Source organism: Staurois parvus, unplaced genomic scaffold (genome assembly GCF_062004578.1).
Source record: "Staurois parvus isolate SC_StPar_1 unplaced genomic scaffold, SC_StPar_1.0 ptg001095l, whole genome shotgun sequence".
In the NCBI taxonomy this organism is placed as follows: domain Eukaryota; kingdom Metazoa; phylum Chordata; class Amphibia; order Anura; family Ranidae; genus Staurois; species Staurois parvus.
In genome coordinates this window covers 358901-376937 of record NW_028318891.1, presented here as the reverse complement: position 1 = coordinate 376937, position 18037 = coordinate 358901, and the positions used below count along the sequence as shown (strand labels likewise).

Here is an 18037-nt window from a genome sequence, read left to right as displayed (position 1 = left end):
CATTATCAGATGAAACTGCCAACTCCTCATTTTTATATAAAAATGACACGTGGCTTTTGTTATTTTGGAACGTTTAGAAATTGGTAATTAGTCAAATGACCTTATTTGGCCTATTTTCTCAAACAGGATTATCGGTTTATTAATTTGGTGCACAGCTCCATCCTAGCTTCTGCCCATAAATTCTGGTCCATAAATATTAATTCTCTCCCCATAATTTCACATAAGACAACATGCCAATGCTTGCCTTGAAACACTGGCAGATTGACCTAACGTATGTGACATTGTGTGCTTAGAATAAATTTTGGAAAGGCAACTTTGGAGTGCTGGTGACTTTCTATCCTTTAGTTCTGGTTTTGTACGGCGTCATCCGTTGCAGTCACTACAAAAACCCTCGGAGTTATACTGGTCCAGCACTATCAGGACTGTGTGGCTCTACACAAGATTTGCTGTGTGTAGCCTTTCACCCTGCCCCAAGGGCCCGGCAGACACCCTCCCTGGGCTGTGCGCTAATACAGCTCCTATTAGATAATTAGCAACTCCCGGGCCATTCTTCTCCCTCACATTCCTCATAAAGCCATGAATGAGCAGGTCTGCGAGGAGGGGCCTTTCGCAAGGTGACAAGGACTCTGTGCACGGGGGCAGTGGTTTGAAATGAGGCATTGTGGCCTAATCAATGGTTTTATTGGATTAGAGCGCGTTCTGTGTGAGGTGCTCTGGTGGGATAATAGGCAACTTTCTGCTCCATGCTGGAGGGGTGTGAATGGGGCAGGCTCACTTCCCCCGGCACCTTGGAGCCCAGCTGGATGGGTGAGGACCCTCCGCAGCCCCAGAAAGAGTTTTCCCCCCAGTCCAGGAGGGCCGGGGATGGGAACTGGAGGACACAAGAGCTGATTTTGCTCTCTCTGAAGAAAATTGCTCAGCAGCAGCAGAGGAGGAGGAGGAGGATGATTGGGGAGTCCTGAAGGGCAGCGCGGGTGATTATACCCAGGGGCTGACAATCTACGGGGAATCTTCTCACACAAAAGGAAAGTTGTTGTTTGTTTGTGTCATTCCTGGAGATGGTGATTGACTCCAGCAGACCAATCACTTGTGTGTGCGCCTCTGGATAAGCTGGACTTGATTGGGGACAAGCTCAGGAACCGTCCATTTGTGATCTAATATATTAGCCAAACAATTTAGTGTATTCATGAGGTAACCTCAAAGTGGAGGCTTGAAAATTACCCGTAATCAGTGGCAGCATCTAGTCAGCGACCCCTTGTATGATGAGTGTGTCTAATAAGGAGGCATGAGAGCTTTTTACTGCTTTTCCTCAATCACTGGACACGAGCAGCACCAGATACAAGAGCCTGCGTGCACCTCAGGAGCCTGATCATCCTTCAGACCCCAGACCAGCACACGGAGACCCCCTGCCTGGGGTAATACCTGGTGACCCTGTGCCCAAACTGACAGCAGTGTACCTAAGTGCCCTGGGTACCAACTAGGGACCCATTGCCCAATTCAACACCAGGATACCTCAGTACTAGTTGGGGACCCATTGCCCAAATCAACACAAGAATACCCCAATACCAGCTGGGGACCCTATTTATTACCAGGTTACCCCAGTGCCTAAAGTACCAGCCTTGGACCCTTTTCCTGGCAGCACAGAGCATTCTTCTCTATATATGTTTGAGAAAACGCGCAGTATGGACATTAGGTGCAACCCTGGCACAGAGGAGCCCCGAAACACCAAACCTGGACACAAGGAAGGCAAAGACTCCAGGGACAGCCAAAGCAGCCTTGGGGACTCTTACCTCAAGGAGCAGCAAGCCACATACCCATCTCCTGGAGTCTCCGACACCTGTGTAAAGTCCAAGAACAGTGGAGCAACTGACCCAGACTACTGCAGGAGGATTCTGGTCCGAGGTAACGTGCCAACTTCTGTCTCCATAAATCAGTCACTCAATACCAGCTTGTATGTCCCAGTGCCAGACTGCCTCCATCTTCTCTCTAACCTCTGTTATACATGCCATGATATCATATACCAGATCGTATGCTTCCATACACATCGTTTGTCATATGCCAGCCTCTGTACCTTCACACCAACCAGTATGTCCCGTACCAGCCATCATAAATTGAATACTATACCTGTACTGGAGGAATATTAACCTACATGTCAAATTCTGCCAACTAGTGAGACTGCCTATCTAAAAGGCAAACTTCCCTTATCTGCAATACCAATATAATACTTATGCTGGTGTCCATTCTTCTCATCTACCTTCTGCACCAACAAGTTTCAGACTTCTGGATTCCAACTCAACAACACCAGCCTCTGTTTCTCCATAGCACCCTTCTCCCCACCATACCAACCCCTGCCCTCCATAAAAACCTCCTAATCCCCATACCAGCTCCTGTTCCTCCACACCAACTTCCTAAAAATTATACTAGCCTATTGCCTCTATAGAAACCTTCTACCCACCATGCCAACCTCTGTCTCTCCATAGTAGCCTCCTAAAACCCTTACCAACCTTTGATCCCCCATACCAGCCTCCTACACCTTTCACTAGACTATTTTCCTCTACAGCAGCCTTCTACCCACCATACCAACTTCTGTCCCTCTATATTAGCCTCTTAACCACCATACTAGCCTCCATCCCACAATATTAGCTCCTAACCACCATACCAGACTCTGTCCCTCCATAGCAGCCTCCTAACCCCCATGTCAGGCTCTCTCCTTTCACACCAACCTCTTCCTCTCCATATTAGCTCTATCTCTTCACAGCAGCCTCCTACTCACCATACCAGCCTCTTGTTCTAACCACCAGCCTCCAATCCACCATACCAGTCTCTAGTCCTGTCTAGAAGCCTCCTACCCACCATACCAGCCTCTGTGTCCTCTCTAGGAGACAGGGTAGGGAGAAGTTAATGTTTTGTCCCTATACTGATCTGTGTAAAGCAGTGGTAATGTCCTCGCACACTTGCCTTCCTCCGAGCCTCCCCCAGGGACAGAATTCTTACATTGTCTCCTAGCACTCTTCTCAGTAACGCTTTTGGAGGCTTCCTGTATATCTCCTAATAATAGACAATAATCACATCTTTATTTCATTAGCTTAATTAGTGCCATAATGAGAAATTTTCCCACAGTGAACCTGAATTCTGGAGACAAAATCTCCAATAAATTGAATAAAATCTACCTCAAGCTCCCAGAGAGCACTCCTACTTCAATCCCCTGGGGTCCGCTTGGAGTTCCTGAGAGGGACAAATGTTCTTCCCGAAGGGAAAATACAGAGAGAAAATACTACAGAGCGCCACTATTATTATTATTAGCAGTAGTAGTAGTAGTAGTAGCATTATTATTAGTAGTAGTGGTAGTAATTTGTTTTAATATGATTATTATTATTGTTCTTGTTATTATTTTTATTGTTATTATTAAAATAATATTAGTTATTAGTAGTAGTACTACTAGTAATTGTATTATTATGATTATTATTGTTGTTATTACTGTTTTTATTATTATTAGTAGTAGTAGTCGTAGTAGTAGAAGTAGTAAATAATACTAGTAGTATTTGTATTATTATTATTACTATTATTGTTGTTATTACTATTATTATTATTATTACTATTTTGCTATAATTTATAATTTTTTTAGAATATTATGATGGTGTAATAACAATAATAATACTACCACAAATATATATTTTATTACATTTTTTTAAATATATAGTCATAGAAATTGCAATAATAATAATATTAATAATAACAATAATAATACTAATTGTCCCTCCACAACACCTGATAAATAATATAAATAAATATTATTTATTATAATTTGCTTATTCTTTCTGTGATTTTTCTGATTTAAGTGTTTATGGGGATGATAAAAATCAGTCGCAAATTGCGGGAAACAGGGAAATAATCGGTACGGTTCCAGAAACATTGCGGGAAGATCAGTGTGCGATGTCCGTTTATATTGTAAAATGATTTCTTCATACAGAATATCGGAGAGGAAATTCTTCGATTTATTTTTGCACCTAAACATAGGGAACTGTCCAGTCTTCTTCTGGTTTATTTATTCTAATAATTAGATTTCAGAAGTAAAAGAGACAATGATCCGATTCCAGCGTTGCTGGGCTGTTGGGGGCTCACAGAAGGAGTTGGTTTGGGAGCCCCAACAGAACGAGGGAGCCCTCCAGGGGTCCCTGTGATGGACGGTTTGGAGAATTTGGGTTTCGGTGAAGGGACCCCGGAGTCCCTCCTGTTAGAGATGTCAGTTGTTGGGATTAGGGGTGGAGTAAGGGAACTTTTTGGAATCAATTGATATTCTTTTCTGCCCCATCAGATGCCAAGGGCTCCATCCGGGAGATCATCCTTCCGAAGGGGCTGGACCTGGACCGGCCCAAGCGGACCCGAACCTCCTTCACCGCGGAGCAGCTGTACCGGCTGGAGATGGAGTTCCAGAGGTGCCAGTATGTGGTGGGACGAGAGAGAACAGAACTGGCCCGGCAACTCAACCTCTCCGAGACCCAGGTATGGGGCCTCACTGGAGGCTCAGCATCCTCAAAGTGCCTCCAATGAACCTTACAATGCAGAGCCTTCACTGTACAGAGCCTTCATCATACCATACAGAGCCCCCATCACACTGTACAGAGCCTCCATCATACCATACAGAGCCTCCACTGTACAGAGCCTCCATCATACCATACAGAGCCTCCACTGTACAGAGCCTTCATCATACCATACAGAGCCTCCATCACACTGTACAGAGCCTTCATCATACCATACAGAGCCCCCATCATACCATACAGAGCCTCCATCACACTGTACAGAGCCTCCATCATACCATACAGAGCCTCCATCTAACCGTACAAAGCCTCCACTGTGCAGAACATTTATCATACTACCCAGAACCTTCACCTTATTATACAGAACCTCCACCACACAGAGCCTTTACCTTATTATACAGAACCTCCACCACACCACACAGAGCCTTCACCTTATTATACAGAACCTCCACCACACCTCACAGAGCCTTCACCTTATTATACAGAACCTCCACCACACCTCACAGAGCCTTCACCTTATTATACAGAACCTCCACCACACAGAGCCTTCACCTTATTATACAGAACCTCCACCACACCACACAGAGCCTTCACCTTATTATACAGAACCTCCACCACACCACACAGATCCTTCACCTTATTATACAGAACCTCCACCACACCACACAGATCCTTCACCTTATTATACAGAACCTCCACCACACCACACAGATCCTTCACCTTACTATTCAGAACCTTTAGACAGCTCCTCTGTCATACCAAACAGAGCCTCTCATTTATACAGAACATCCAGTACACAATACAGAGCCTCCACCTTATTATACAAAGACTTCACCTTACTAGTCAACCTTCATACAGAGCCTCTAATTTATTATGCAGAACGTCCACTACACAGTACAGAGCTTCAAACTGACTATATAGAGCCTCCACTTTATTACAGAGCCTCAGCCTTATTATACAGAGTCTCCACTATTAGCCTTTGCAAAACAGAACCTCCACCTTGGGGAGTCTACGGGAGCCTCTTAGTACTTTAGTATGGCTTCACCATAAACTGCCTCCTCCAAGAAATGATCCACAATGTATTCTCCATCCAGAACTAACGGGACTATCACTGTACAAATCTGCGCAAATTTACTGAGACTAGCAGCCGATCAAATTGTCCCGATCCATTGCTGAGGGTGACAGAATGAAGGACATAGTTTACAGTGATGTAAGCATTATGTCATTTATATATCGTATTTTTGTAATAATCTCATTATAAACCCCATTATATATTATTTCTATCGGTACACTTTAGTCTCATCGTACTATAGGATTATATTTCATTCATTTCTGGAGGGTCCTATATATCGGCTGCCAGATTTCATTCTCCCTCTCCGACCTTCAGACACCGATGTGAGAATATTCTGAGATCCCGAGTGAGTCCAGTTCTGGGGGGATTCTGTGTTCTGTGGGGGGACACCAGCAAGGGGATTTTGTGGAGTATGTTACTCTGCATCTCTCTGACATTAATAGATTATAGATGACATCCCATTCGTCTTCTGTGTATCATTATATTATTTTATATCATATTGTATTGTATTACATAACGTTGTATTCTATTCTATTCTATTCTATTATCCGGCTGGGACTTTTGGGCTCTTCTTGTCTGTTAACTATTGTACACAATTATTTCCCAATAGGTAGTTTTCTCTTCTACATTCTACATCCTTTAAATCATTTATTTCCTATTGGTCATTTACCCCAAAATTCTCCTATATGTGAATCATGTATTTCCCGATCTGTACTGTCCTCCCATTACACCGCCGAATGTTTGTATACTAGGATATTTACTAGAACTAGAACATAGAACACAGATAGAAAAGGAGGGAAGTACACGCTGCGATCCATAGTCCGACCCGAGGTACCCAAATCGTCCTGTATACCCTGAACATCATAATAATAATAATAACAACAATAACAGTGATATTATTATTATTGTTATCATCGTTATCTATGACGAAAAAAAAAAGAAAACAAATATATAATAATATTAATATTCTGATGGTCATCATGATCATTATTATTGTTGTTGTTATTATTATTATTATTATTACTGTTAGCAGCAGTAAAAAAAAAAGTGAGAATACATAAATATTATTTTTTATCATTAATATTATGAATATTATTATACAGATCTCACTTTAACTTTTTATTTATTTCTATAAATACCAACAACAACAAAACAACAATAATAATAATAATAATAATTGTATTATTATTATTATAATACATTATTAACAATCATCTCTATAATTACTATCTTTATTAGATTGTCATATTTTAACATTTTTCATTTTATTACAATTATTCTTCGTATCCTTATGCGATTCAATTATTATGTAATCCTCCGGTGTCGGCGATGGTCGGCTGTGTGTGGGGTGTCGGAGAGACCCGGTTTGACTCCAGATACATATTTTTATATGGCCACTTTTTTTTTATACGGTCCGACACCCCCGAACATGAGAAGATGATTATCGGGCGATGAATGCTCCGATGTATAGGAATATATTGAGTGTGTATAGAGGACATCGGCCCATATATGTCCAGTATATTCTGTGTACAGAGGAGATGTGTTCCCGGTCGGAGGGTCGGACCCGGCTGTAGATTGTGCAAAGTAGGGTGCCTATCGGGACGATTTGCTGTCTGTAGGGATATCATTGGGACTTTTCTTCTGACTGGATTGAGGGGATGTGGGATCGGGAAATAACAATCATCTCTGGGGAGGCGGATAGGAGATGGGATCTCCGGGACAATCCCCGATTTGGGCACATGGCAGATTCTACTGCCGGGACAATCTGTCCTACGATTCAGATCGATCAATGACACCACTGACAGTATGAATATTCTATCCGAACGCACCTTGTGACATTGTTCTAAAATATACCTCTGTCTGCCTCATTCATGTCGGTCTGATTTCATTTTATCTGTATATTATCATCTAATTCATGTATTTCCTCAACACCCTGTCTTCTCTCACTGCCCAATGGTACTCCATACCCCTTCCCCTCCATATCCCACTATACCCCTCTCTATATCCCTTACCCCCATATCCCACTATACCCCTCTCTAGATCTCTCCCCCCCATACCCCTCTCTATATCCCCCCTCCATACCCCTCTCTAAATCCCTCTCTATATCCCCCCCAAACCCCACTATACCCCTCTCTATATCCCTTTCCATACTCCTCCACACACCACTATACCCCTCTCTATATCCCCCTCCCCCCCATACCCCACTATACCCCTCTCTATATCCCCCTCCCCCCCATACCCTACTATACCCCTCTCTATATCCCCCCCTCAAACCCCATATACTGTTCTCTATATCCCTTCCTATACTCCTCCACACCCCACTATACCCCTCTTTATATCCCCCCCATACCCCTCTATCCCCCTCCCCCCATACCCCATTATACCGCTCTCTATATCTCTCCTCACTCTACCCCTCTCTATATCCCTTCCCATACTCCTCCACACCCCACTATACCTCTTTCTATATCCCCTCCCGCATACCCCAATATACCCCTCTCTATATCTCTCTCCCCCATACCCCACTATACTCCTTTCTATATCCCTTTCCATACTCCTCCACACCCCACTATACTCCTCTCTATATTCCTCCACCCCATACCCCACTATACCCCTCTCTATACCTCTCCATATCCCACTATACTCCTCTCTATATCCCTCCTCCCATACCCTACTATACCCCTCTCTATATCCCTTCCCCCCATGCTCCTCTCTATATCCCTTCCCCCCATACCCCACTATACCCCTCTCTATACCTCTCCATATCCCACTATACTCCTCTCTATATCCCTCCTCCCATACCCTACTATACCCCTCTCTATATCCCTTCCCCCCATGCTCCTCTCTATATCCCTTCCCCCCATACCCCACTATACCCCTCTCTATATCTCCCCTCCCTCCCTACCCCACTATGCCCTTCTCTATATCCCTCCCCCCATACCCCTCTCTATATCTCTCCCTCCCATACCCCTCGCTATATCCCTTCCCATACTCCTCCACACCCCACTATACCCCTTTCTATACCCCTTCCCCCCATACCCCACTATACTCCTCTCTATATACCTTCCCATACTCCTCCACACCCCTCTATATCCCTTTCCCCCATACCCCACTATACTCCTCTCTATATCCCTCCACCCCATACCCCACTATACCCCTCTCTATATCCCTTCCCATACTCCTCCACACCCCACTATACACCTCTCCATATCCCTTCGCCCCATACCCCACTATACTCCTCTCTATATCCCTCCCTCCATAACCCATTATACCCTCTCTATATCCCTTCCCTTACTCCACCACACGCCACTATACCCCTCTCTATATCCCATCACCCCAATCCCCCACTATACTCCTCTCTAAATCACTCCCCCCTCCCATTCCCCACTATACCCCTCTCTATATCCCTTCCCATACTCCTCCACACCCCACTATACCCCTTTCTATACCCCTTCCCCCCATACCCCACTATACTCCTCTCTATATACCTTCCCATATGCCTCCACACCCCTCTATATCCCTTTCTATATCCCTTCCCCCCATACCCCACTATACTCCTCTCTATATCCCCCACCCCATTCCCCACTATACCCCTCTCTATATCCCTTCCCATACTCCTCCACACCCCACTATACCCCTTTCTATACCCCTTCCCCCCATACCCCACTATACTCCTCTCTATATACCTTCCCATACACCTCCACACCCCTCTATATCCCTTTCTATATCCCTTCCCCCCATACCCCACTATACTCCTCTCTATATCCCTCCACCCCATACCCCACTATACCCCTCTCTATATCCCTTCCCATACTCCTCCACACCCCACTATACACCTCTCTATATCCCTTCCCCCCATACCCCACTATACTCCTCTCTATATCCCTCCCTCCATAACCCATTATACCCTCTCTATATCCCTTCCCATACTCCACCACACCCCACTATACCCCTCTCTATATCCCATCCCCCCATCCCCCACTATACTCCTCTCTATATCCCTCCCCCCTCCCATTCCCCACTATACCCCTCTCTATATCCCTTCCCATACTCCTCCACACCCCACTATACCCCTCCCCAGTACCTCCATACCCCTCCTCTCTCTATACCCTTCTCCATACCCATCTTATTTCTATACCCTTCTCCTTACCCTTCTCCATACCCCTTCTCTCTTCATACCCTTCTCCATACCCCTTCTCTCTATATACTTTTTTCCATACCCTCCTCTCTCTATACCCTTCTCCATACCCATTCTCACTCTATACCAGGGTTTTTCAACCAGGGTTCCATGGAACTCTAGGGTTCCTCCAGAGGTTATCTGAGGTTCCTTGAGCAATTAGCAATTTCTGCCTCTCAGATAAGTTCCCACTCACACCACTGATCTTTTTATGTAGCTATCTGTAAGGAGGTAATTCTTCCCAATGACGACAAGTGTAAGGAGCATTTTTCTCACTGACCATCACACTAATGTATCGTGAGTTGAAGATGTAGCAATTTTCAGCAGGGGTTCCCTTAGACTGTAAAGTTATTTCAAGGGCTCCCCTTTGTCGAAAAGTTGAGAAAGGCTACACTATACCCTTCTCCATACCCCACCCCTCTCTTTACCATATCCATACCCCTCCTCTCTATATACACTTCTCCATACCCTTCCCCATATTCCTCCATACCCCTCTATATCCCTCTCTATACCCCTCCCTATACTCCTCTATATCCTCTTATATCCAACTTCAGTACCTCCATATTCCTCTCAATTACCTCCATACCCCTCTCTAAACCCTACCCCATACCACTCCTCTCTCTGTACTCTTTTCAATGCCCTTCTCTATACCCCTCTCTCTACTCCACTCCATACCAATCCTCTCTCTGTACCCTTCTCAATACCTTCCTCCATACCTCTTCTTTCCACACCATTTTCCATTCCCCTCTTCTCTGTACCCCTTTCCTCTCTACCCCTCCTTCCTGTACCCTTCTTCATACTCCTCCTCTTCATACCCCTCTCCATAGCCCTCCTTGTACCTCTTCATACCCCTCTATTCCCTTAAAAATATTCTCTATTCCCTTCTCTATCTCTCTAATCTCCATCATCCTCTCCATACACCTTCTTTCCATACACTGTATCACTCCACACCCCTCTTCCCTTCCCCTGTCCCTCTCTTCCCCTTCAGTCTTCCTCTTCTCTGTCTATTCCTTTCTTTCTCTCTCCCTCCCTATCTTGCCCTTCCTCTATATTCTCTCTCTCTGTCTCCCCTTATGGCCATACTACTTTCCTCTTCCTTCTATCTCCTTCTTTCCCCCTCTCCCCTTCAACTCTCTCTGCCTCTTTTTCTCCTCCATCTCTCTCTTTTTTCTCCACCACACTTTATTCATTCCCTCTCCTTCATTACTCTTTTACTCTATTGTGTTTTCTCTTTTTCTCCTCTCTCCTACCTCTAACTTCTCTCTTTTCCTCCCCCCTCCCTTCTCTCCTCCTTGCCTTATCTCTCTGTCCTCCCTCTTTTCTCTTTCTCTCTCTGTCTCCCCTCCACACACTTTCTTTCTCTCTCCTCCTATCTAGCTCATATGGTTCTCTGTTTGCTGTCTTGACAGGTGAAAGTGTGGTTCCAGAATCGCAGGACAAAGCAAAAAAAGGACCAGGGTAAGGACTCTGAGCTGCGGTCAGTTGTCTCAGAAACTGCAGCCACCTGCAGCGTTCTCCGGCTTTTGGAACAGGGCCGTCTTTTGTCCCCTCCTGGTCTGCCCGGACTATTGCCAGCCTGTGCTGCAGGAGCACTGCGGGCCACCAACAGTTCTGGACCTGGGGCTCCATCCATCCCCGAAGTCACCAGTGCCCCTCCTCACCAACCTGGACTGCACACTTCAGGGCACAGCATCTTCAGCATGCCTGTGCCATCTTTACTGGGCACTGTGGCCAACCGGCTATCCGCTAACCCACTGACAATGGCAGGGAACCTCCAAGAACTCTCCGCCAGGTACCTCAGCTCCTCAGCCTTTGAACCCTACTCTAGAAATTCTTCTAAAGAAGTTCTAGAGAAGAAATCCCTGGACTGACTAATCCTAATGTGGGGTGACACTCTTTGACTAAATGTATCAGGCACGTGACACCACTAACCCTGAAATATTCCGATTTTTTTACCCCTAATGTCACCAATCCCCAACCTCAGAATGCTCAACCGTTTTATGCCATTGAATGCCAAACTTCTGTGTACTTTACTCCTTAATGCCATAAACCTAAACCTCAGAATATTTAAATTTACTACCACCAATCTCCAAACCTCAGAATATTAGAACTTAATGACAGTGATCCCCAAACTTCAGAACTCTGTAACCTACTGCCACTGACCCTTTCCTTCATAATGCCATCTACCTAAACCTCTGTATATTATACATTTACCGGCCACTTTTTTAGGTACACCTTGCTAGTGCCAAGAAAATATCCCCCACACCATTACACCACCCCCAGCCTGAACCATTGATACAAGGCAGGATGGATTCATGCATTCATGTTGTTTATGCCAAATTCTGACCCTACCATCCGAATGTTGCAGCTGAATCAGTCTGCCCATTCCCCTCTGATCTCTGACATCATCAAGGCATTTTCGTTCACACAACTGCCGCTCACTGGATATTTGCTCTTTTCTCTGATCATTCTCTGTAAACCCTAGACATGAAAATCCCAGTAGATCAGCAGTTTTAAAAATACTCAGACCAGCTTGTCTGGCGCCAACAACCATGTCAAATTCAAAGTCACTTAAATCCCCTTTCTTCTCTATTCTGATGCTCGATTTGAACTTCAGCAAGTCATCTTCAACACGTTTACATGCCTAACTTCATTGACTTGCCATGTGATTGGCTGATTAGAAATTTTTGTTACCAAGCAATTGAACAGGTGTACCTAATAAAATGGCCGGTGAGTGTAACTTACTACCATCAATCCCCATAGCTCAGAATATTAACATTTAAAGCCAGTCATCTCCGATCTTCAGAATACTGTAACCTAATGTCACCAATCCGCAAACTTCAGAATACTATAACTTAGTGCCAGTGACCCCCCAAATCTCAGAATATTATATCTTAATGACAGTGATCCCCAAACTACAATACTAACTCCTAATGCCATTGACCATCCAATCTCTGAGTACTTTCCTTCTCAATGCCATCAACCTAAACCTCGGAATATTATAATTTACTACCATCAATCCCCAAACTTCAGAATACTGTACCCTAATACCACCAATCCCCAAACGTCAGAATACTATACATTAAAATATTATATCTTAATGGCAGTGATCCGCAAACTTCTGAATACTGTAACCTAATGCCATTGACCCTCAACCTCTGAGTACTTTCCTTCTTAATGCCATAAACCTAAACCTCAGAATATTATGATTTATTACCATCAATCCCCCAAACTCAGAATATAAAAATTTAAAGCCAGTGATCTCTAATCTTCAGAATACTGTAACCTAATGCCACCAAACCTCAGAATACTATATCTTAGTGCCAGCGACCCCCAAATTTTAGACTACTCTACTTTTGATACAACTGATGCCCAAACCTCAGAATATTGTAATTTAAGAACACTGACCCCCAAAAGTGAAGGCCTACAGCTCACTAATCCTTTTCACAAACACAGACTTCCAATCATTTCATCCCCCAATCTTCTCCATCCACTGAACACAAAACTTTAGGGTGCCCTACTCCAAAAACCAACCCTCCTTCTTAAAAGCAAACTTCCCCAACACTCCAGAACACCAGAAGCAGGAGTTTTAAGCCCCTTGCCAACTCCCAATTACAAACTTTGGGAATTGTACCACCCATAAACACCCTAATGTCAGACCTCCTAGGAGTATAGACCTTCATTTTTCCTGTCTCCCTGTTTCAAAGGGAGGGACTCTGCCACTGTTTCCTGTCTCCAAGCACTGTACCCCTGACCCCCACCAGCCACCAAATATTGACCAGAAACCCAGAGCTCAGCTCGGCTGGAAGGACCCACTGAATGCACAAGGAGTAATATGCTAGCAAAATAGAGTTTTTAAAGCAGCTAAAGAGTTTTCTGCATCAGTCACCCCTGTCAATGACATGAATTGGAATGTTTGGAAAGTGAAAATGAAAATTGTGTAACAATCGGTTGTTCTAGGATGTTCAATTTCCATCTGTCATCCCTGAATGAAATGTTTGTGCTTCTTATTCCAGTCGTGTGTTACGGATAATAACGCAGCAACGTGCCAGAGAGATGAGTCCTGAATTATCTCAATATATGAAGTCCCCCTTGGTCCACCCTCTTCCCTTTCCCAGTATTGGCAGCGCACTTTGACCCCTGCGATCTTCCCGTTACTGTCCTTTAACCCTTTGTCTGGCCAAATTTTTTTTCAGAAAATGTTTTGTAGAATATGCTGCGTTAGGAATAAAAGGTTGACTCAATGGACATAGACATTTTTTTTTAATAAGTGACTGAATACAAAATTGTCATTACAACTTTTTAGCTCCGCCCAGTACCACCAAAGAACCAATCACACACAAGCAAACGTCGAGGGAGAGTCTTAAGGAACCTTGCGCTGTGCCCACCTTCATGTACTCTCCGTGTCCAAGGACGGAGATGTCAGTTTACTGACGTTACACCAGCAATTGTCACTTAGTACTTGAAATGTGTTCTGGGGCGCCTTACACAATGACATACTCTGATCAGCTGACCTGGTGCTCGCCCCCGCGGACCTGCGTCACCTGCTCCTGAGCCAGAGAAACCGTGCACCTCCATGCAGCTGAAGGACAGCCTTGTACGGCGCCATAATCTTATTCTAATATTTTTATTGTAAACTATTTAAGTGAAGGGAATGTAGCTGGATTATGGAAAATTTCAACACCTGAAATTTACCGCCAAATTTTTTTTTTGTTTTTGTTCTGGATGTCCAAGGTTTGTTTTGTGTTAATGTTGTGCGAGTGACTTGACATCTCTATATATGAAAGAAAAAACTATATATAAAAAAATTTAATGTATTTTCACATTCTATTTAAACACCAAATTATTATTATTTGATATGTGGGAAGATTTCATGTGTTTCTGGCTGTCTGGATCCGCAATTAAATGGAAATGAGGCGATGTGCGTGGATCGGTGACTTGTGTCTGTTCTTTTCTCTGTTTGCTGATGACCCATGGCTCCTCGGATGGGCCTCGGTGCGTCTGTATAACAAAAGAAACAAGCACTTTGAGTAACGTTTCTTTCTGTATTGTGGGAGGGTTGCGCTGGGTAACTTTTTATCGCCGCTAAAGAAAAAAACAGATGTCTTAAAAAAAAAAATGATAGCAGTCTAAGGAATAGCTAGACTTGCAGCTAAAATTTTCTCTCCTGCTCTCTTTTTTTGCACATTGTCATTTTAATGTGGATGTAAACCCAATCCCTCAAATCTCTTATAACCTTTAACATATTAAAGCTGTAATCTATAAACAAAAATGTAATATATTGCAGCTTACCAATCACTAGATATGGTGGCTGCATTAGTTTTCTTTTTTACGCTTTTTCCCTTTGTTTTTACCTGGTGATCTGGCCAGTAACATACCTTCTGTATTAGAGCTCCCCCACTCTGAATGAAGGAGCACAGGGGGCACAGCAGACAGCAACATTGTCAGTCTGGAGGGAGAGGAGTGTTAGATGTACTAGCAGATTTAGCTACACTAATAAATTGAAGCCAAACTCCAGCTTTATAATCAGTTACAGCAAACTGTTTTTTTTTCCTATTAGGATAAAGGTTTTACATGAATAAAAGCTGATCATTGTAAGCACTCCTGTGAGTGGCAAATGGTTTGTCTCATCCCTGCAACTGCTACATTTGCAGCACAGCTTGTTCTTTTGAAAAACAACAGACTTACTGGCAGTGTCACAAGGTGAAAATAAAGGAAAGAAATCCTAAAAAAGAAAACTACAGCCATCACATCAAATATTGGTAAGCCGCAATATAATAAATGTTTGTTTTTGGGTTTAATACTGGTTTAATATCAATCTCAGGTCATTTTTAATCTTTTAAAATCAATATAATCCCTATTGATCCTGCCATGAAGGTCCTTGCTTCAGTACTTCTTGTTTTAGGGTGACATTAGTGATGAGTAAGCAGAGCAAAGCTTGGTTTGCTGGGAATTTGCCGAACTAAAAAAATAAATGGAGAATCATGAACAATGAGCCAGACCTCATTGAAGTCTATGGGAGCCAAGTCTTAGATTGTTGTTCTGAATTCTTTTTCAAGATGAACTCGCAAGCTCTGGGAAAAAAAGGGCATGGGTAGCTGGGCACCGCCATAAGGGGCATGTACCAATGCAGAAATGTAAAAAATTTAATTAAAAAAATAAAAATTAAATATAATACGCAAGCCCTTTAAATGACATATTTGGAGTATGCCTTGCATATGAAGTGGCATGCCCATATGATGCACTAATGCAAAACACTTTCTTATACAAAGGAAAAAAATATATAATTTGCTGCTAGATGACAATGGATTATAAGGGCACCCCACAAAAAAAAACCTGTGGTTCACTTTATAAATTCATAATGCACCTTATCCTTGATGTTGATCTGGTATGGATTTTAAGGGGTTTCGCATGCAAAAAGACAAAAAAGGTATGGAGTACCCCCAAAGTACATACCAGACCCTTTACCTGGGAATGCAGCCTGGCTGGCCCAAAAAAGGAGATGGCTGCGATCGTGATACCACCATTAAATAAATGAGTGGTGCCACCACTAAGTAAATGAGAGAGGCCACCACTAAGTAAATGGGTAATGCCATCACTAAGTAAATGAGAGAGGACACCATTAAATAAATGAGTGATGACACCACTAAGTAAATGAGAGAGGCCACCACTAAGTAAATGGGTAATACCAACACTAAGTAAATAAGTGAGGCCACCAGTAAAAAAATGAGTGATGCCACCACTAAATAAATGAGTAATACCAACACTAAGTAAATGAGTGATGCCACCAATAAGTAAATGAGTGAGCAAATCACTAAGTAAATGAGTAATGCCACCACTAAATAAATGAGTGATATCACCACTAAATAAATGAGTGATATCACCACTAAATAAATGAGTGATGCCACCACTAAGTAAATGAGTAATGCCATCACTAAGTAAATGAGTGATATCACCACTAAATAAATGAGTGATATCACCACTAAATAAATGAGTGATATCACCACTAAATAAATGAGTAAGCAAATCACAAAGTAAATGAGTGATATCACCACTAAGTAAATGAGTGATATCACCACTAAGTAAATGAGTGATATCACCACTAAGTAAATGAGTGATATCACCACTAAGTAAATGATGATACCACCAATATATGAATTACTTCTGGCTGCAGCAGCCAGAGGTTGAGCGGACAGGTGAACTGGCCAATTAGTAATGCCACCACTAAGTAAATGAGTGATATCACCACTAAATAAATGATGATACCACCAATATATGAATTACTTCTGGCTGCAGCAGCCAGAGGTTCAGTGGACAGGTGAACTGGCTAATGAGTAATGCCACCAATAAGTAAATGAGAGAGGCCACCACTAAATAAATGAGTGATTCCACCACTAAATAAATGAGTGATGCCACCACTAAATAAACGAGTGATTCCACCACTAAATAAATGAGTGATTCCACCACTAAATAAACGAGTGATTCCACCACTAAATAAATGAGTGATGCCACCACTAAGTAAATGATGATACCACCACTAAGTAAATGAGTGATGCCACCACTAAGTAAATGATGATACCACCAATATATGAATTACTTCTGGCTGCAGCAGCCAGAGGTTCAGTGGACAGGTGAACTGACCATTTAATTTGCCTTTTCAGTGAACTGCAAACATGTAAATTTTGTGTCAGACTCTACATGGCCGAAAACTTGTATATCATCCCTGTGTAACAATGCTCTGTCCCTGTCTCTCAATTGTTCTCATGCATTGTCACTGTGTCACACAGGCTTCCGATGAAGACTATAGGTGGTCAATTAAACGCACATTATGCAGACATGGTCCACTGTTATCACTATTAGGAAACCTACCCTGAGAAATGCCAGACAGCCATCCTTGGGGTGCATACAGAAATTATGTGGCTGCAAAGAGGCTGCAATAGATCAGCCACACTGAGATGTAACAAAGTAACCAGTATTTTATTAAAAGCAATAAACAGTTGTTTATGATACACAAAGAAAAGGAAATGTTAATCATTTGAGGTTTTCATCTACTTTAAGATAATCAACTAATCTCACACCATCGATTGTTCTTGCAATGCTCTGTAGGGATAAGAGATTAATTGTCAGCAGATCTGCTGAATGCTATCTTATATCTGTTGGGGGATTGAAGTTTGTCAAGTTGAAGATGTGAATGGGGAAATGGTTTATTTTTGATTTGGCATTCTCACCTTTCCGTTGGTTTTGTCGCATTGT

At 43.0% G+C, this 18037-nt stretch overlaps 1 protein-coding gene across 1 annotated transcript; it reads left to right on the top strand.

Annotated features, from left to right (window-relative positions):
- The first annotated feature begins 793 nt into the window (after positions 1-793).
- VAX1 (ventral anterior homeobox 1) lies at positions 794-14714 on the top strand. The gene is made up of 3 exons (XM_089658794.1): positions 794-1902; positions 4316-4503; positions 11194-14714. Exons 1-3 carry the CDS (start codon positions 1662-1664, stop codon positions 11653-11655), a joined length of 891 nt encoding a protein of 296 aa, XP_089514920.1. The 5' UTR covers positions 794-1661; the 3' UTR covers positions 11656-14714.
- The last annotated feature ends 3323 nt before the right edge of the window (positions 14715-18037 follow it).